The 21,077-nt window shown below is 43.9% G+C and overlaps 1 protein-coding gene across 11 annotated transcripts in view; it reads left to right on the plus strand.

The window, feature by feature from the left end:
• Positions 1 to 21,032, plus strand: part of washc2c (WASH complex subunit 2C) — a 38,939-nt gene extending 17,907 nt beyond the window's left edge. For 5 of the 11 annotated variants that reach the window (XM_014215352.2, XM_014215277.2, XM_014215317.2 and 2 more), the window contains exons 11-32: positions 787 to 852; positions 1,523 to 1,647; positions 1,823 to 1,895; positions 2,199 to 2,252; positions 2,532 to 2,726; positions 6,210 to 6,379; positions 6,616 to 6,717; positions 6,886 to 6,978; positions 7,178 to 7,270; positions 7,362 to 7,463; positions 9,604 to 9,782; positions 9,861 to 9,978; positions 10,350 to 10,595; positions 10,945 to 11,133; positions 11,204 to 11,335; positions 11,541 to 11,639; positions 11,749 to 11,832; positions 17,681 to 17,737; positions 18,291 to 18,500; positions 18,674 to 19,438; positions 19,731 to 19,893; positions 20,261 to 21,032. In XM_014215352.2, the coding sequence (XP_014070827.2) occupies positions 787 to 852; positions 1,523 to 1,647; positions 1,823 to 1,895; positions 2,199 to 2,252; positions 2,532 to 2,726; positions 6,210 to 6,379; positions 6,616 to 6,717; positions 6,886 to 6,978; positions 7,178 to 7,270; positions 7,362 to 7,463; positions 9,604 to 9,782; positions 9,861 to 9,978; positions 10,350 to 10,595; positions 10,945 to 11,133; positions 11,204 to 11,335; positions 11,541 to 11,639; positions 11,749 to 11,832; positions 17,681 to 17,737; positions 18,291 to 18,500; positions 18,674 to 19,438; positions 19,731 to 19,893; positions 20,261 to 20,409 (3,464 nt within the window). In that variant the 3' untranslated portion in view covers positions 20,410 to 21,032. The remainder of the gene's footprint in view (positions 1 to 786; positions 853 to 1,522; positions 1,648 to 1,822; positions 1,896 to 2,198; positions 2,253 to 2,531; positions 2,727 to 6,209; positions 6,380 to 6,615; positions 6,718 to 6,885; positions 6,979 to 7,177; positions 7,271 to 7,361; positions 7,464 to 9,603; positions 9,783 to 9,860; positions 9,979 to 10,349; positions 10,596 to 10,944; positions 11,134 to 11,203; positions 11,336 to 11,540; positions 11,640 to 11,748; positions 11,833 to 17,680; positions 17,738 to 18,290; positions 18,501 to 18,673; positions 19,439 to 19,730; positions 19,894 to 20,260) is intronic. The other 6 variants (XM_014215336.2, XM_014215344.2, XM_014215302.2 and 3 more) reach the window with 5 other exon arrangements.
• Positions 21,033 to 21,077: the final 45 nt, after the last annotated feature.

Below are 21,077 nucleotides of genomic sequence, written 5' to 3' on the forward strand. Positions count from 1 at the left end.
CCTGTCCTGTTTTTAGGATATGGTGTGTAAACATGTTAGTTCATATTCACATCGAAGCACATTGCTATTTGATAGGGCGCCAGAGGCTGTAGACACTCTACCTGTTAGAAAATTGACGGAGCTTTGGTGGAGTGCCGCTGCGCTGCGTCTCTCCAACAGCAGCATTGGAGAGGCGCGCTGGGCATGGACAAGATAGATATTGTGCACCCCTGTCTTCGTCAAAGTGGGTGCGTCTTGGGCAGTTTAGCTTGGAAAATACTGCCCTTGTCAATCTGCCGCTCTAATCCTGCTTGATGGACGGGCCGGCCCTGCACACACTCCCTGTTTCTGTATGATCTTCTCTACTAGCCTGGGTACCAGTGTGTTTCTGCTTTAGATAACTTGTTTCCTTTTTATGTCAGATGGTCCAGCACCATCCTCAGACAATTGCTTACATTTTTGGTGTAATTCTCAATTCATGCTTAAAATACAGAATAAAATCTTGCTGTGTTAAGTGATTGCGCAAAACACCAGGCCCTAATTTGTATACAGAAACCATTCGGCACTTGAAGAAAAATCTGCCTAAAGTCAATCATCTTTCCTCCCTGTTTGAATCCTATCATCACTGTTTGCTCCATATAGACTTGAAGATGTGTTTTCAGTTTATGTAGGCCATACATCAAATGTGATGTCATACAGCACAACATGTCTGTCTTTGCGAATTACATGAGTACATAGATGTTTCACTTCATATTACCGTATTGTTCTGCATGCTCATGTTTCCTTTCCCATGTCACCTCCATGAAGCGTTATCGTCTGCCTCTAAGAAGAAGAGTAAAACAAAGAAAGAGCCCAAGGCTGAGAGGCCACAGGGTAGGACATTCATTCACTCACTTACTTATGTAAAGGAGGAATTCCGTTACTTTGCGTTGTGAACAAGCACCTCATCTCACACTCTATGCATCCAATTACACTGAGTATACCAAACATTAGGAACACTTTCCTAGTATTGTGTCGTCGTCGTCCCCCTTTGCCCTCATTCATCGTGGCATGGACTCTACAAGGTGACGAAAGCGTTCCACAGGGATGCTGGCTCATGTTGACTCCAATGCCTGGCACCAACTGGCATACCCTGTTCAAAGGCACTTAAATCCTTTGTCTTGCCCATTCTCCCTCTGAATGGCTTAAAAGTCCTTCTTTAACCTGTCTCCTCCCTTTCATCTATACTGATTTTAATTGGATTTAACTAGTGACATCAATAAGGGATCATAGCTTTCATCTGGATACACCTGTTTAGTCTGTCATGGAAAGAGCAGGTGTTCTGAATGTTTGTACACTCAGCTTAGCAGGGAGTATATACACTAACTCTTCAGTCAGAAGAACATCAGTGGAGGTAGTCTCGCTTCAAAGTAACTGAACTAGATATCATTTGTCATAACTAAGTAATTTTATAATAAAATGACATTCCATTTATTTGTTTTATTTATTTTATCTTTATATGTTTCTTGTAGACACAAGACCTGATTTGTTTGTGTTGTTGTAGCTATTGAAGATGACAGTGAGGAATTGTTTGGGCCGCCGAAGATGGAGGACGAGGACTTCTCTCCGTTCGGAGGGAAAGGAGGCCTCTTCAGCGGAGGAAGAGGACTGTTTGATGATGACGATGAAGTATGCTCCTTTTTGTAGCTTCCATATCTTAATTTTTAAATGTGACTTACCAATTGTAATTTCATTTAATATGGTAGGACAAAATCGATCTGGCCTGTTAAAGGCTCCCAAAGAGTATATTTTAATTAGTTTTGTCTGAAACCATAGCAGACCTAATGATATGTTTGTTGTCCAGGGGGATCTGTTCTCTGATGCACCTAAACAGCCTGTGGCAGAGGAGAAGACCAGGAACACAGCTCACGCCACAGGTAATAATGGCCCTACAACTAACCGCTGAAACACCAAGTCCGTTTTTATTTAGGGCACTTTGTAGCAAAATGTTTTGTAAACCAACATTTCTTGTTGGGCAAGTTCAAATAGTAGCTTCACCTTTCTCTCAGTTTGGGCATGTTATTAACTGAGAATGTTGTTAATTTTGTACTATGGCTGTGGTCACGGTTTCTAATTTAGTTGTCGTGGGTTACCGTCTTCATTTTTAGATGCTTTTTCCTGGACAGTATTCAGACTTGGACCTGTTTACAGAACTTGTATTTCTCTTATTTTTCTGCCAGAACCTGTCAACTCTGCTAAGAAGATTCCTTCAGTGGCTGTGTCAATATTCCCAGGTAACAGAAACATGCCCCAAGGACAGCAAAGGCCTTTCAAAGATGACATTGATTATAACATAGTAATAACTGTCAGACACTTTTGGGGCTTGAGGACATAATGCCTCTACAGATTCACTCTTACCCTTTTGAAATGGAATTGGAATGTATTCAGTGGAAATGGAATTTGTTCAATTCAAACTAAATACTGCAACATAACATGACTACATGTTGACAATTCTGTAATGGTATTGAGAAGATCATCCTCTGAGTCTATCCTGTCCACCTCTTTTCCCATAGAGAACAGCCTGTTTGGCATTCCCAATAACTCTGATTCAGTGGAGGGCAGAGAGAACGGCAGTTTAGCCAAACCCAACAAGACCCAGACATCAGCCCCTAGAAACACCTCTTTAGGGGGAGGAGGAGGGGGGCTGTTTGATGACGATGAAGAGGATGACTTCTTCACTGGCAAAAGCCTTAAGAAGTCCAGCTCAGGTAGGTTACTGTTTGACTGACTTATCTCTCTAGCACGTTGGGTGAGATCCGAACTTGAAATCAACGATTGTAAAATATCAGTGAAAATCGCAAGTACGTAATTTACTCTTAGGCATGTGAATCTCAAGTTAGGAGTCAGCCTATTTTCACCCTATTTTCATTCATGCAATGAGTTTCACATCTAACATTTTGCCTCACTACATTTACATTTTAGTCATTTAGCAGACGCTCTTATCCAGAGCAACTTAGTTAGTGCATTCGTCTTAAGATGGGTATGTGGGACAATCACATATCTCAGTCATAGCTACTTTGAGTATTAATGTACTTACTATCAACAAAGTCAGAGCTAGTAAGGAGGAAAAAAGTAAAGTGCGAGTGTTGGTTCACAAAAGGCCTTTGGGAGGGACCAGAGGTGGCAGAATGGAGTACTCTGGTTGGGGTGTAGGTTTTGAGCAAAGCGAGCTTTGAATGGAAGCCAGTGGAGTGTGCGGAGGAGGGGAGTGACATGGGAGAACTTGAGAAGGTTGAACACCAGGCGGGCTGCAGAATTCTGGATAATTTGTAGGGGTTTGATGGCATAAGCAGGGATCCCAGCCAACAGCGAGTTGCAGTAGTCCAGACAGGAAATGACATGTGCCTGGATTAGGACCTGCGCCGCTTCCTGTGTGAGTTAGGGTCGTACGTTACAGATGTTGTAGAGCATGAACCTGCAGGAGTGAGTCACTGCTTTGATGTTTGCAGAGAACCGTGGGGTTGTCAACAGTGATGGAGAGGACTTGGAGCGGGCAGGCCTTCCCTGGATAGAAGAGCAGCTCTGTCTTGTTGAGGTAGTGGGTAGACATCCAAGATGAGATATTTGCCAGGCACACAGATGTGTGTCGCCACCTGGGTGTCAGAAGGGGGGGAAGGAGAAAAGTAGTTGTCACTCACATAGCAATGATAGGAGAGACGATATGACGGTGCCGAGTGACTTCATGTATAGAGAGAAGAGGAGAGAGCCTAAATCTGAGCCCTGGGGGACACCAGTAGTGAGAGTACGTGGTGCAGAATCAGATCCTCTCCACGTCACCTGATAGGAACGGCCGGGCAGGTGGGATGCAATCCACGAGTGTGCAAATTCTGAGACACCCAGCCCTGAGAGGGTGGAGAGGAGGATAAGATAGTTCAGTGTCGAAGGCAGTGGATAGATCTAGGAGGATGAGAACAGAGGAGGGTCAGCTTTTGCAGTGCGGAGAGCCTCTGTGTCACAGAGGAGAGCTGTCTCTGAGTGACCCCTCTTGAAGCCTGACTGGTTAGGGTCAAGAAGATCGTTCTGAGAGCAATAGCGAGGGAGTTGGTCAGAGACAGCACGCTCAAGTGTTTTTGAAAGAAAAGTAAGAAGTGATATCGATCTGTAGTTTTTGATTAGTCTTGGTTTCTTCAGTGGATCGACTCTTGACATTTTGAAGTCAGAGGGGACGCAGCCAGTGGTCAGGGAAGTTAGGAATGGGAGAAGGTCTCCAGAGATGGTCTGGAGGAGGGGATGGGGTCAAGCGGGCAGGTTCTTGGGCAGCCAGACTTCACTAGTCGCAGGATTTAATCTGGAAACGGGAGAAAGCGGTCAAGGCATGGGGTAGTTCTTTGTGAGTGTGGCCAGGGGCTCAATAGGCTGAGTGAATGAGGAGCGGATGTCGTCAACCTTATTTTCAAAGTGTCGACAAAATCCTCCACACGGATTACTAAGGAGGGATGGGAAGGTGGAAAATAATTTCATAGGGTTAGAGGCAGAGGCTTGACATTTTAAGTGATAGAAAGTGGTTTTAGCAGCGTATACAGAGGAAGAGAAGGTAGAGAGGAGGGAGTGAAAAAATGATGGGTCCCCCGGAAGTTTCTGTAACCTTGCAATGAGCCATGGAACAGGAGGGGAGGGCCGAGACGGAAGGAAAGGGGACAGTGCGTGTCATATGATGTGGAAAAGGTGGGGAGGGGAGGCAGAATCAGTTGAACGGAGGGAGAAGGATTTATCAGAAATAAAAGATCCCAGAAATGTTCCATACGCACAAGAACCTTACTGTATTTCTGTAAAATGTGCACAAATTGGTTTACATCCCTGTTCGTGAGCATTTCTCCTTTGCCAAGATAATCCATCCACCAGACAGGTGTGGCATATCAAGAAGCTGATTTAAACAGCATGATCATTGCACAGGTGCACCTTGTGCTGGGGACAAAAGGCCACTCAAATGTGCACTTTTGTCACGCAAGACAATGCAACAGATTTTTTTACATTACATTTTAGTCATTTAGCAGATGCTCTTATCCAGAGCGACTTACAGTAGTGAATGCATACATTCCATACATTTCATTTCATGCATTTATTTTTTTGTACTGGCCCCCCATGGGAATCGAACCCACAACCCTGGCGTTGCAAACACCATGCTGGCGTTGCAAACACCATGCTCTACCAACTGAGCCACAGGGAAGGCAGATGTATCAAGTTTTGAGGGAGCATGCGATTGGCATGCTGACTGCAAGAATGTCCACCTGAGCTGTTGCCACAGAATAAAATTTTCATTTCTCTACCATAAGCCGCCTCCCAACATCATTTAAGACAATTTGGCAGTACGTTCAACCGGCCCCACAACCACAGACCACGTGTAACCACTCCAGCCCAGGACCTCCACATCCGGCTTCTTCACATGCGGGATTGTCTGAGACCAGCCACACGGGCAGCTGAAACTGTGGGTTTGCACAAACTCTCAGAAACCGTCTCAGGGAAGCTTAACTGCGTGCTCGTCATCCTCACCAGGGTCTTGACCTGATGGCAGTTTGACGTCGTAACCGACTTCAATGGGAAAATGCTCACCTTTGATGGCCACTGGCACACTGGAGAAGTGTGCTCTTCACGGATGAATCACAGTACCAACTATACTGGGCAGATGGTAGACAGCGCGCATGACGTTGTGTGTGCGAGCGGTTTGCTGATATCAACCTTGTGAACAGAGTGCCCCATGGTGGGGTTATGGTATGGGCAGGCATACGCTACTGACAACGAACACACTTGCATTTTTGCTTTGGCAAGTTGAATGCACAGATATACTGTGACGAGATCCTGAGACCCATTCTCGTGCCATTCATCCACCGCTATCACCTCATGTTTCAGTATGATAATGCACGGCCCAATGTCACAAGGATCTATACTCAATTCCTGGAAGCTGAAAATGAAATGAATAGTAAGTGGAAATCTAAACTGAAATATCCCTTTAATAGTGGTTGGTGTGTCAACAATCAGCTGCAAGTTGTCAGCAGTTCACAAACCAAGTAGGCTACTGAGAAGACAGACAGCACTTAAAGCAGATGCCCCTAGCTAGCAAAAAGACAGTACTAGACAACAGTTTAAGACCAAATGATACTTATCACACCTGGAGATATCAGGAGTCATCTAGCTATAGAATGAAGCACTAAAACTGTATTCAGCGCAAGCACTAATGTGTAACCTGTGTTCAGCTGGACAGAAGAAATCCAAGCAAAAGAAGACAGTGGATCTGTTTGGAGGAGATGATGAAGATGAGGATGGTGACATCTTTAGTGAGAGCTCTGTCGCCCCGCCCACTCTACAGAGCAGGAAGGAGGTGGTAGTGGAGGAAGAAGAGGTGAAACAGGCTCCTCAGAAGAAGGTGAATACTCACACGTGTACATTGTGTTTCCATATTAACAAGTGTTGATTGACTCATGATTTTAGAGTGATTACAGTAATGGATTTGGGGTACTTGGTTATCATGATTATAAGTTGCTTACTTACAGTAGTGTTGATGAGTTGTGCTGTTGATGATTTTTGGTTTTAGTAATGAATTATGCTGAAGGTTGTTGGTTATAGTGATGAGTTGTGGTAATGATGGTTATTTGTGTTCAGATGCCAGCAGGAGGCGTCTCCATGTTTGGTCCTGGTACCAAGAGCCTACTTACTGAGGCACTGAAGAAACGACAGCCCTCCACCAGCGAAGAGTCAGAGGAGGTGGGGGAGTCCTCTTTCATCTACCCATCATCTCTCTCATCCATCTCTTTATCTATATTTATCTATCTACAATCTCTCTCTCATCTATATCTCCATCACTCTTTCTTCCTAACTCTCTCTTTGTTTCTCTTGCGCTCCTTTTCTTCCCCCCCATGTTGTTCATTACAGAACGGCCCTCCTCCAGACGTGGTGAAAACCCCTACTAAGCAGACAGAAAAACCCCAGGCGAAGAGTCTGTTCTCTGACGATGAGGACTCACAGGTGTGCTTCTTCTTTTTTAACACTCATTCTCAAGTATGCAAAAATGTCCTGAATGTTGTTGGAGGTACTTCTCATGCTTATCAATTACATCAATATCTACATGAGCCGTACAATTAATGCTTAGAACGTTAGGTTGATCATGAAGCATGGTATTGTTTTACAGATGTAACCTCACCTTTCTCTGTCCCTGTCTTTCTAGATATTTCAAACCATCCCTAAGAGTCAGTCTAAACCTGAACCCACAACTCAGAGCAAAGCTCCTCTGTCCATCTTCGATGACGAGGAGGAAGAAGTGAGAAAATGAGCCTGACCTATTTCGGTCCCCAAAATATTATAATTTGTAACTGCGTCTTCATATCTAACCACTTTCTTTCATCATGCAGGATCTGTTTGCGTCTGCGAAGAAGTCTAAACCGAGCCAAGCTAAAGCCGCCACTCCAAAAGTCAAGAAACCTGTCTCTAGCTCCCTCTTCAGTGATGACGAGGTAATGGGAGGGAAGGGAACCTTGCAACATAATCTTCAGTTCAACTTCAGCCTGTCAGAAAATAGCCCTTAGCCCCCTCCGTTAGCCACTACCCCTTTGGTATTCACAGATCTGAAATACCTGGAGTTGTAAGCAATATGGTGATGGCTCTGCCATCAAATGGGCTTAGGACCGCTTCAGATAGGGCTTGAAAACTGTTACGGTCTACAAAGGGAAACCCAGACGCGAGCTGCCCAGTGACGCGAGCTTACCAGTCGAGCTAAATGCCTTTTATGCTCGCTTCGAGGCAAGCAACACTGAAGCATGCACGAGAGCACCAGCTGTTCTGGATGACTGTGTGATAACGCTCTCGGTTGCTGATGTGAACAAAACCTTTAAACAGGTCAACATTCACAAAGCCGCTGGGCCAGACGGATTACCAGGACGTGTACTCAAAGCATGCGCGGACCAACTGTCAGGTGTCTTCACTGACATTTTCAACCTCTCCCTGACCGAGTCTGTAATACCAACATGTTTCAAGCAGACCACCAGAGTCCCTGTGCCCAAGGATTACCGCCCCGTGGCACTCACGTCAGTAGCCATGAAGTGCTTTGAAAGGCTGGTCATGGCTCACATCAACAGCATCCTCCCAGACACGCTAGACCCACTCCAATTCGAATACCACCCCAACAGATCCACAGATGACGCAATCTCAATCGCACTCCACACTGCCCTTTCTCACCTGGACAAAAGGAACACCTATGTGAGAATTCTGTTCATTGACTACAGCTCAGCGTTCAACACCATAGTGCCCACGAAGCTCATCAATAAGCTAAGGATCCTGTGACTAAACACCTCCCTCTGCAACTGGGTCCTGGACTTCCTGACGGGCCACCCCCCCAGGTGGTAAGGATGGGCAACAACACATCTGCCACGCTGATCCTTAACATAGGGGCCCCTCAGGGGTGTGTATTTTTGTCCCCTCCTGTATTCGCTGTTCACCCACGACTGTGTGGCCAAACACGACTCCAACATCATCAAGTTTGCTGACGACACAACAGTGGTAGGCATGATCACCGACAACAATGAGACGGCCAATAGGGAGGAGTTCTGAAAACTGGCAGTGTGGTGCCAGGACAACAACTTGTCCCTCAATGTGAGCAAGACAATGGAGCTGATCGTGGACTACAGGAAAAGGAGGGCCGAACAGGCCCCCATTAACATCGACAGGGCTGTAGTGGAGCGGGTCGAGAGTTTCAAGTTCCTTGGGGTCCACATCACCAACGAACTATCATGGTCGAAACATACCAAGACAGTCGTGAAGACAGCACGACAAAGCCTTGGTCCCCTCAGGAGACTGAAAAGATTTGGCATGGGTCCTCAGATCCTCAAAAGGTTCTACAGCTGCAACATCGAGAGCATTCTGACCGGTTGCATCACCGCCTAGTATGGCAACTGCTCGGCATCTGACCGTAAGGTGCTACAGAGGGTAGTGCGAACAGCCCAGTACATCACTGGGGCCAAGCCTCCTGCCATCCAGGACCTATATAATAGGAGGTGTCAGAGGAAAGCCCATAAAAGTGTCAGAGACTCCAGTCACCCAAGTTATAGACTGTTTTCTCTGCTACCTCACGGCAAGCGGTACTGGAAGGACCAAAAGGCTCCTCAACAGCTTCTACCCCCAAGCCATAAGACTGCTGAGCAATTCCTAAAATCGCCACCGGACAATTTACATATTCACTGTTTTGTTTGTTACCTATGCATAGTCACTTTGCCCCCACCTAAATGTACAGATTACCTCAACTAGCCTGTACCCACGCACACTGACTTTGTACGGGTGCCCCCTGTATATAGCCTGCTTATGTTATTCCTATTGTGTTACTTTTTATTATTACTTTTATTTTAATCTACTTGGTAAATATTTTCTTCTTTAACTGCACTGTTGGTTAAGGGCTTGTAAGTAAGCATTTCACGGTGAAGTCTACACTTGTTGTATTCGGCGCATGTGACAAATAAAGTGATTTAATATAGCTTACACCCATCCTATTCTTACAAATCTGCCAACACCAGAAAGGTAGATTTTGAACCAGGCTTACTTGTGAAGGTTGTTTCTCTTACTTCAACAGATGATATCTATTTAACCCTTTTCTTTCTGTATTAGGACCAGTGGATGAGCTCCAAGCCTAGTGCTGGTAAGACGGAGGGTAAGACGGAGGGTAAGACTGGAGGGATGAAGTCCAGTACTAGTGCCCCATCTAGTCTACCCAGTGTCAAAGCAGTTCCTAAAGACAGCCTGTTCGATGAGGATGATGATCTCTTTGCTGCTACCAAGGAGTCTAGGTAAATGTCATAGCAATAGACAAAAATACTCAATCTGTAGTATGACGGTGTGGTGTAAATGTCTATGTGTTGGAGCAGTCAGAAGAAGCACCAGAGAGTCTCTCTCCTGTTTGAAGATGAGGATGATGAAGATAAGGGATCCCTCTTCGGCTTCAAAACAAACGTCACCAACAGCTCTACTACAGCTGACCCTAAAGTAAGCCTGGTTTACAGATTATGTCTGTCCACAGCCTATTCCCTATTTAGTGCACTATATAGTGAATAGGGTGCCATTTGGGCATGTATGAATAACCTATAGGTGAAAAGCCTTCAAGGTAACAATGGAATTGTTAAAAAAGATAATACTTCAGTAATGTCTAGGCTCTTGTCTATTATTTTACAACAATAAAAATATTGAATGAATATCGTTGTCGTAAGAAAGTACTGTTTTGACGTACTGTTCATATAAATATACTGTATATGTGGTAACATCCCTGCATTGATAGCTATGTCTGTAATCAATGCTATTTCAGTCCTTTACCCCCCAGCTCATACCCTTTTCTCCTGTGCCCTTATCCTGTTCTCTAGGCACCTGTTGTAGCCTCCCCAGCCCCCTCGCTGCTCCCGATAGACAAACCAGAGGTGACGGCACCACCTCCTCCCCTAGTGGTAGAGAAACCTTCAGAGGAGGAGAGGGTAGCGAAATACAAGAGTCCTGAGGTGCCATCCCTGTCCTCTCCACTAGAGGGCAGTGAGAGTAAGAAAAAGCCAGTTGGGGCCGTCAGTCTGTTTGGAGGGATCAACGTGCTGGGAGACAGACTGGCAGCAGCCAAGGTGAGATGCTACATAAGACTTAGGGTAGAAATTCCCCCTAAGCTCAGATCTAGGATCAGCTAAACTCACCCAATCCAAATCCTAACCATAACCTAACATTTGGCCATTTGGGACCTTTCTCAATTAATCTTTCTGTGATTCCTCACATTATCTCTCCTCGTCTCTTTCTCAAAACCCATTGGACAATAAAGATCTGAGGTGATGGACCTTGGACCTTTTCCTCCAATATAGTTGAGAAAGATGCAAAAAGAGAGGAAGGTGAATTGAGATGGAGCCCTGCTCTTATGCCTGTGAGTGTGAGGTGCTGTACTCACTTTGACGCCTTTCTGTCTTCCTGTGCCTAACCAAGCAGACTAAGAGCCCATTGGACGACCCGGATGGTGATGACTTCCTGTCTGAGGGCCCGCCCCCCATGGAGAAGGAGGCCAAAACAAAGAAGAACACCCTCAGTCTGTTTGATGATGTGGAAGAGGAGGGTGCTGACTGGACTGCCCCTATCTCCATACCGACCAAACCAGTTGCCAGAAACACACTAAAGGTATGAATTATTTTATTCATATTACTGACAATTCCTGTGTGTGTCTGTAAATCCTGTGTCTGTCTGTTAGCCTGCGGAGGTGCGTCCTCGTACCAAGAGTAGTACCGGGGTGTTCCAGGATGAGGAACTGCTCTTCAGTCAGACTCAGCAGAGGGACAACGACCCTGACGTTGACATCTTCGCCACACCTGACAAGTCTTTGGTGAGTTCTAGGGACAGTAGGCTTAGTGAGAGGGTATATGTGTTAGTATTGAGCTAGAGCAAAACACCTGCACTCACCAGGACCAGGGTGGATGTCTTGTATTGCATCAGCACATTGACGCGCATACTACTTGCTACCCCTTTGAGTGATAAATCAATTGTGCGAATGATAGTAGTGATGATAAAATGCTGTGTTCCTGTCTCAGAGGTCCAGGCCTAGCTCAGTGAAGTCGGCAGCTCCAACACTGTTTGGTGATGATGAAGATGACCTCTTCAGCTCTGTCAAGCCCAAAGCAGCTCCTCCGGTACCCTATTCTAAATCACCTCAATCAATACAATATGCATACAACTTGATGACTTTACCGGGGACTGTACATCCTCAGTCCTTGTCCTTTCTTTGACCTGCATCCTCAGAAGGTATCGGAGAAGCCCAGTAAACCCACTAAAGACGAGCCATCCTCAAAACCTGCTGTGACAGCACCAGTCACAGAGAGTGAGGTAAGGCTGATGAAACTAAGAGTCTTAGTCTATACAGAATGTGATTGCCAATGTGCTTATGATTAAAGGGTGTCCGAGGAGGCTGGTGGAAGGAGTTATAGGAGGATAGGTTCATTGTAATGGCTTAAATGGAACACATCAAACATACGGAAACCACGTTTGACTTCGTTCCATTGATTCCATTCCAACCATTACAATGAGCCCGTCCAAAATAACTCCTCCCACCCGCCGCCTCTGGAGTGAGTACAGTACCAGTCATAAATGACACATCGACTCATTCAAGTTTTTATTTTGACTATTTTATACATTGTATAATAATAAAGACATCATGTAGTAACCAAAAAAGTGTTAAATAAATCAAAATATATTTGTTATTCTTCAAAGTAGACAACTATTGCCTTGACAGCTTTGCACACTCTTGGCATTCTCTCAACCAGCTTTATGAGGTAGTCACATGGAATACATTTCAATTAACCGGTGTGCCTTGTTAATTTGTAGAATTTCTTTCCTTGTTGTGACAAGGTAGGGGTGGTATACGGAAGCTAGCCCTATTTGGTAAAAGACATGAGCTGTGTTCGAATACTCATACTCCCAATCATATTTTACGTCACGAATAGGAAGTATACACGCAGAGGACACTATTTCTTTGAAAAAGGTGAGAATCCGTCTCACTTGTTCATTGAATGTAAATTTGTCCGAATTTTGGGAAAACTTTGCAAAATACTTAATTACCATTATGAACACTACCTATGTTTATGACATGAAAGATATAATATGTTCCTATTGCAATGATAACAAGACCACTAAAATGATTGTGAATTTTTTTATTCTTGTTGCCAAATACTTCATACACAAACAAAAATTCCAAAATTCTATGCCAAAATTACCTTTTTTTTTTATTGAATTTAACTGTTTTATTAAAACATTAACCCTAGTGAACAATAACAAGAATAACATTTTCCTAAATCATTACAATAACATTTTTTCAGAGTGATTACAATTAGAAGTGTTTATTTTTTATATTCTTTTTGGCTTGGTCCAGTATTTTTTTTGTTAATGCCTGCGTTCTGTTTTGTATGATGTAAGAATGTAAATTGTTGCTCTGTATTTTGAATTATAAATAAAATTATTAAAAAAGAGAAGAAAAAAAGGACACTATTTCCGTAATTTAGGGCCCATAATGCATTTCTTCGGGAAATGGGCGTGGCTTCACATGGTTTTGTGATTTGAAGATAATGGCGGAAAATATGCAGTCTAAGTCCAATGAGAGCGGATAGAAATGAATTGCTGATTATGACAAATGTTGAGCAATGTAATAAAGTTATGACTTTTCAAATAGGTTACCTTACACGTTATGTTGGCAGGTAATTTGTTAGCTACGCTGTCCTTGTGAACCACGTAGCATATCATTACAGCAGTATGTACCGGTATGTTTGTTAGCTACCTAACTAACGTTAGTTGGCTACTTATACATCAAACTTGCCAGTATATTAATCGCGTGATAATAATTACAGGGAGTTATTTTGATAAACATGTCTTCAGTTAACTATAGGCTATCTAACTACCCAACATTTAGTGACTTGATTTTTTCCTGTCATTCTTAGCATAGCTAAATTGTGTCGTCGTTGTGCGTTCTCAATGGACATTCGGTGCTTTTGTAAATTTGCTCTGGCTATCCATTCCGATTTCAGAGCACTCTCGTTTTAGTGTACCAGAGCGCAGAATAAGACATTTACGACACCCGTTGAATATGGCCGGTGTCAGTAAACGTTGACAAAAAAGCGTAATTCAATTGTTTCCAGCAGCACAGTTAGTCACCAACGCTCTGGGTATCATGAAAACTGCCTAACCAGCTCTGCTAAGGCGAGTAAAATGGTCAGAGTGGTCTCATTTGTGTCTGGAAGCCAACGTTAGCTTGGGTGCTTGACTGCCGTTGTACGGCCGGAACGCTCAAATCAATCCTACTCCTAGCCTAAGCGTCCAGTGTACTCTCCGAGAGCGAAACCGTCTTAATTCACAAACGGACAATCTGTTTACGCTCTGAATTATGAGCGCACTCCAGATTTGAATTTAAGAACACACCCGAAGTCGTAAAATGTCTAACTAGTAATTTGTTATGCTAACTAGCTAGCAAGAGGTTGCAAAGCAACAGCATCAACTTCTGGTAGACATGCCAAGATTTAGTACGCTCAACTGAAAGGATACGGTTCGGTTAAAATGAACTAATAGTATGGTATATACTCATTAAGTATACAGTATGTTACTATGGGTGTTCGAACACAGCTCAAGTCTATATTATGGCAAGAACAGCTCAAATAAGAAAAGAGAAACGACAGTCCATTATTACTTTAAGAAATGAAGGTCAGTTAATCCGGAAAATGTCAAGAACTTTGAAAGTTTCTTCAAGTGCAGTCGCAAAAACCATCAAGTGCTATGATGAAACTGGCTCTCATGAGGACCGCCACAGGAAAGGAAGAGCCAGAGTTCAGTTTCAGAGGATAAGTTCATTAGAGTTACTAGCCTCAGAAATTGCAGCCCAAATAAAAGCTTCAGAGTTCTAGTAACAGACATCTCAACATCAACTGTTAAGAGGAGACTGCATGGATCAGGCCATCATGGTTGGATTGCTGCAAAGAAACCACAATTAAAGGACACGAAGAAGAGACTTGTTTGGGCAAAGAAAAACGAGCAATGGACATTACACCGGTGGATATCTGTCCTTTGGTCTGATGAGTCCAAATGTGAGATTTTTGGTTCTAACCGCCGTGTCTTTGTGAGACGCAGAGTAGATGAACGGATAATCTTCGCATTTGTGGTTCCCACCGTGAAGCATGGAGGAGGTGGTCCCTATTACTAGCCCGTTGAACCTCTCTTTCGTGTCGTCTGAGATTTCAAAAGTTTGGAAAGCAGCTGCTGTCATCCCCCTCTTCAAAGGAGGGGACACTCTTGACCCAAACTGCTACCGACCTATATCTATCCTACCCTGCCTTTCTAAGGTCTTCGAAAGCCTAGTCAACAAACAGATTACCGACCATTTTTGAATCCCACCGCACCTTCTCTGCTATGCAATCTGGTTTCAGAGCTGGTCATGGGTGCACCTTAGCCACGCTCAAGGTCCTAAACGATATCGTAACCGCCATCGATAAGAGACAATACTGTGCTGCCGTATTCATTGACCTGGCCAAGGCTTTCAACTCTGTCAATCACCACATCCTCATCGGCAGACTCAATAGCCTTGGTTTCTCAAATGATTGCCTCGCCTGGTTCACCAAATACTTCTCTGATAGAGTTCAATGTGTCAAATCGGAGGGCCTGTTGTCCGGGCCTCTGGCAGTCTCTATGGGGGTGCCACAGGGTTCAATTCTTGGGCCGACTCTTTTCTCTGTATACATCAATGATGTCGCTCTTGCTGCTGGTGATTCTCTGATCCACCTCTACACAGACGACACCATTCTGTAAACCTCTGGCCCTTCTTTGGACACTGTGTTAACTACCCTCCAGACGAGCTTCAATGCCATACAACTCTCCTTCCGTGGCCTCCAACTGCTCTTAAATGCAAGTAAAACTAAATGCATGCTCTTCAACCGATCGCTGCCTGCACCTGCCCGCACGTCCAGAATCACTACTGTGGACGGTTCTGACTTAGAATATGTGGACAACTACAAATACCTAGGTGTCTGGTTAGACTGTAAGCTCTCCTTCCAGACTCACATCAAACATCTCCAATCCAAAGTTAAATCTAGAATTGGCTTCCTATTTCGCAGCAAAGCATCCTTCACTCATGCTGCCAAACATACCCTTGTAAAACTGACCATACTACCGATCCTCGACTTCGGTGATGTAATTTACAAAATAGCCTCCAATACCCTACTCAATAAACTGGATGCAGTCTATCACGGTGCCATCCGTTTTGTCACCAAAGCCCCATATACTACCCACCACTGCGACCTGTACGCTCTCGTTGGCTGGCCCTCGCTTCATACTCGTCGCCAAACCCACTTGCTCCAGGTCATCTACAAGACCCCTGCTAGGTAAAGTCCCCCCTTATCTCCGCTCGCTGGTCACCATAGCAGCATCCACCTGTAGCACGCGCTCCAGCAGGTATATCTCACTGGTCACCCCCAAAGCCAATTCCTCCTTTGGCCGTCTCTCCTTCCAGTTCTCTGCTGCCAATGACTGGAACGAACTACAAAAATCTCTGAAACTGGAAACACTCATCTCCCTCACTAGCTTTAAGCACCAGCTGTCAGAGCAGCTCACAGATCACTGCACCTGTACATAGCCCATCTATTATATAGCCCATACAACTATCTCTTCCCCTACTGTATTTTTTTCTTTATTTTGCTCCTTTGCACCCCATTATTTCTATTTCTACTTTGCACTTTCTTCCACTGCAAATATACCATTCCAGTCTTTTACTTGCTATATTGTATTTACCGTAAATTCCGGAATGTAAGCCGGAACTTTTTTCCCAGGCTTTGAACCTTGCGCCTTAAACAATGACGCGGCTAATATATGGATTTTTCCCGCTTTCAATTTTTTTTTCTCCAAAAAAACACATTCTGTGACGTGCTCAGTTTTTTGGCGTCATGAAGCTTTCATTAGACCAATGAAATTGCCGAACAGGTTAAGGTCAAACAACTTTTTTGTTTACTGTTTAGATTAAATCGAGCGCTCTCAAACTTCCCATCATTCTGATTACGGTAGTCATTTTGTCATCCTCATCATGGCAAAGACACGGAGAAATGCATATGATGCAGCTTTCAAGTTGAAGGCGATTGATCTGGCTGTTGGAAAAGGAAATAGAGCTGCTGCACGGGAGCTTGGTCTTAATGAGTCGATGATAAGACGTTGGAAACAGCAGCGTGAGGAATTGACTCGGTGCAAAAAGACTAAATCTTACTGCTAATTATTTTTTTGTTACAAGCCGTGTTTCGTTAAAGCCTGTGTAAAGTTCATTTGTTTCAATGTACCGGTAGGCACATGCGGCTCATTTATGTTCAAAATAATATATTTTTTTAACTTCAGTGGGTGCGGTTTATATTCAGTATTCAGGTGCGCTTAATAGTCCGGAAATTACGGTACTTTGCCACCATGGCCTTTTTTGCCTTTACCTCCCTTATCTCACTTTATTTGCTCTCATTGTATATAGACTTATTTTTCTACTGTATTATTGACTGTATGTTTGTTTTACTCCATGTGTAACTCTGTGTTGTTGTATGTGTCGAACTGCTTTGCTTTATCTTGGCCACGTCACAGTTGTAAATGAGAACTTGTTCTCAACTTGCCTACCTGGTTAAATAAAGGTGAAATAAATGGAGTGCTGCATCAGATGACTTGGCCTCCACAATCCCCCGACCTCAACCCAATTGAGATGGTTTGAGATGTGTTGGACCACCGAGTGAAGGAAAAGCAGCCAACAAGTTCTCAGCATATGTGGGAACTCCTTCAAGACTGTTGGAAAAGCATTCCAGGTGAAGCTGGTTGAGAGAATGCCAAGAGTGCTCAAAGCTGTCATAAAGGCAAAGGGTGGCTACTTTGAAGAATCTAAAATATATTTGATTTAACCATTATTTTTTTGGGGTTACTACATGATTCCATATGTTCTTTTTTTTTTTTGCTTTAATGTCCTAACAATTTTTACATTGTAGAATAATAAACAAAAACCCTTGAATGAGTAGGTGTCCAAACTTTTGACTGGTATTGTTGCCTTACATTTTTTCTGAATTTGAAGGATATCTGTGGACAGTAATGTTCTCTCCTCAGTTGATAGTTATTATACTGTTACATTGCTTTTGGAGATACTCCTGTCTAGATTACTTAACATGATCTTCATTCAACTGCACAGAAGCCGACACCAAGTCCTGTAAAATCTAAAGAGCCTTCACGGATTGGGAAACTCCAAGTAATCTTCTAAAATGTTAAATCAGTCTTTTTATTATTCAATATTTTACTCTTTCTTTAATCTTTCTGAATGAGCTTTCATTCTCCCAACATGTTTTCTGCCAGTCATCTTTGAACCTCCACCTTTGACATGAAACATATCGTCTTTTTCTTTTCCACTGCTGGCTTTAAAGCTAAACTGAGACCGCGTGACTGTCAAATTGATTCTCACAGGGTTTTTTTTTGTTTTATTGTCAAACTGAAAGCAAATGCTCAGCCTTTATTCTTCCTGAAACCTCATGAATAGATATTATTCCTTCTTCTACATTTTATTACTTTCTTTATCTTTTATTATTGGTCTCACTTCCTCTGTTTTGTCTACTGCTTGGTTCTGATGATCATGAGGGACTGCATGAACAAAATTACTTGTAAATCCAATTGAGGACCAATCCAAATTATATCCATTTGCATGTCTATTCACTGTGCTCTGATTACAAAACCCTCTCTTTATAAAGGCCTTTAGTTGGTATGAAATTGGGTCAACACTTGTGAACAAATGTGTTCCTCACTCTCAGGCCAACCTGGTGATCAACCCTGCTGCCCTCCTGCCCGACGCCTTCTCTCGGATCCCAGGGGGGGTCAGTGTACTCCCAGGCTTGAGCCCCAGCCCCAGCTCCTCAGGCCCCAGCGCTAGCCTCAGTCCAGCAGGGACCAAGCCCCACAGCAACAAAGGGGTTAGCTTCGAGAACCCGGTACAGGTGTCCACGCTACAGAGTGCGAACAAGGTGGGTCAGGGCTCTGGCACTGGGGTAGGGTGGACATAATGGAACAGGGTGAGGGAAACATGGAACACCTACATTTGATCCTTAAATTATAGAAATGTAATGTATAAAGCTCTAACCTTGTAACTTCCAAAATAAGCCCCTGTTATGACTCCATGTGTCTTCTTTTCCTGTAGGGTCGAGCTAAAGGCTCCATCCGCCGCAGGCCCCAGACCAGGGCAGCACGGCAGACGTCAGCTCAGAGATCTGTGGAGCAGAGAGACGAGAACCATGGAGAGGACCAGGCTGGACCCAGCCCAACCTTGCCTAGCCCAGCACTATCTAACCCAACCCAGCCTAGCCCGGGACTACCTAACCTAACTCTGCCTAGGTCTAGTCTACCTAACCAAGCCCCAACCTCTGCCTTACCCTCCTCCTTACCTGCTTCCTTACCCTCCAAACCCCTGCTCACCGATTTCTCTGTCAGACCGTCAGTGCTAACACTACCCGTGTCAAACACCCCTCTAAATAAAGACTCTTCTAAGGGTAGCAAGGTGAAGGTGCTGCCTTCTCTTGACGAGGATGACCTGTTTGGGTCTGACAGCCTCTTTGGGTCTGCCCCTGCCCCAGGTCTCAACCCCACCATCCCCTCACCCATAATCACCACTCCATCCCCCAATCCCACAACAAAGACTACAGGGGGTAAAGTGACATCAAAGAATGAGAGTGAGAAGGAGAAAGAGACGACCCCTCAGTCCCTCTTTGACGACCCCATGGGTGACCTGTTCAAGAAGGTGAAGCCGAGGTCAGCTAAGAAGGCCAAGGCATCTTCCTTCCTGGAGGATGAGGAGGAGGATGAAGAGGATATCTTCGGGCTAGGAAAGAGCTCCACTCCCACTACTGCTGGTGGTAAAGACTCTAAGGCTGGGAGCAACTCTACTCCCAAGCAGGACATCTTCCAGGTATTGGTCATGATGATCAATTGTGTCAGTCAATTGAACAGTCAGTCTGTTTATGACTTCAGTTTTTTAAATGAATTTTTCAGCCCGAAATTTACGAACTTTTCATTATAATAGTGTTAATGCAGTTGGTCTGTCACAGAGCATGCTGGGTCAGCACGTCTGTTTATCCAACAGTCACGATCTCTGCAACAGGAGGTAGAGGGAAATCAATATATTCCTTGGAAAGTGTGTGTTCGCACGTGCATGTGTCTGTCTGCTTCTTGTCTGAATATGTCTGTTACCGTTTTCACAGGATGAAGCAGCGACTCCACCCAAAAAGCACAAAGAGAAATCCTTGGATGCCAGTCTGTTTGATGACAACGTTGACATCTTTGCTGATATGACGTCCACTTCAAAACCAAAAGAGAAGAAGTCCAAGAAGGTGGAAACTAAATCAATATTTGATGATGATATGGGTGAGTATTTGCAGAGCACATATTTCAGAATATCTAGAACTTGCATTGTTGTTCCTCAACTGTTTCAACATGTATGTGGAAATTCACCACACACAGACAAATACAGGTATGTGTGCATACCACAGGAGGTTGGTGGCAGCTTAATTGGGGAGGACAGGTTTGTGGTAATGACTGGAGCAGAATCGGTGGAATGGTATCAAACACCATCCCATTCGCTCCTTTCCAGCCATTATTATGAGCCATCCTCCCCTCAGCAGCCTCCAATGGTGCACACACAAAAACAAACACACATACAGTCTGACAATGCCATTGCCACCAGGTTGAACTGACACATTTTACAGTACTGTCCATGCTTCTCTCTCCACAGATGACATCTTCTCTCCCAGCACTGTGAAGCCAGTGACCAAGCAGCCTCCATCCAAGTCCAAGAAGAACCCTCCCTCCCAGGACACCAGTGCAGCGGACGACTCGGGAAACATCTTTGACGACCCTCTCAACGCTCTGGGCGGGAACTGAACCGTGGACCGTTCCTGAGGAGCTAAAACTTTGTGTGCATCCCAAATGGCACCTTATTCCCTAGATAGTTCAAGGTGCCATTTGGTGTCCTAATTGTACAAGTGTGCCGAATAACATGTTGTTTTGGAGGACTGAAAAAAGGGTTGGAGATATTAAAACTGTTCATATAGAGACTATTTATATAAAAACAATTGATTGATCGACATAACCTCAGACGGAAATTAAAACACAGCAAGAAATGTTGAAGGGGATGATTCTGATATACACTTCACATCTTCATCTATGATTGATAACAGACAAAGTAACAGTTATTAAATGCTATTTGTCTTTATTTAATATCCATGATAGCAGCACTTTATAAGCATATTCTTAGCTGTCATTAGACCAGCTGATAATAAATAAATAGTAAATGATTTATAAATATAGTTGGAGAGCTCTGTTTAAGTTTTGGGCTGTGCCATATCATAGTTATGAAGTAATTCTTGACTGTCTATCCTAGCAACAACAAGCAAATGTTTTTGTTTTTCAATTAATATGAAATTGTTAAATTTGTCAACTTTGCCTGTGATGAATGACATTTCAGTTTTTTAAACTAAAATAATGATATTTTATGAAATTTGAAATGTGTGTTGTAAGTTTGTTTCAAATATCTGCAGCACTACTTTAAA

This window comes from Salmo salar, chromosome ssa01 (genome assembly GCF_905237065.1).
Source record: "Salmo salar chromosome ssa01, Ssal_v3.1, whole genome shotgun sequence".
Lineage (NCBI taxonomy): Eukaryota > Metazoa > Chordata > Actinopteri > Salmoniformes > Salmonidae > Salmo > Salmo salar.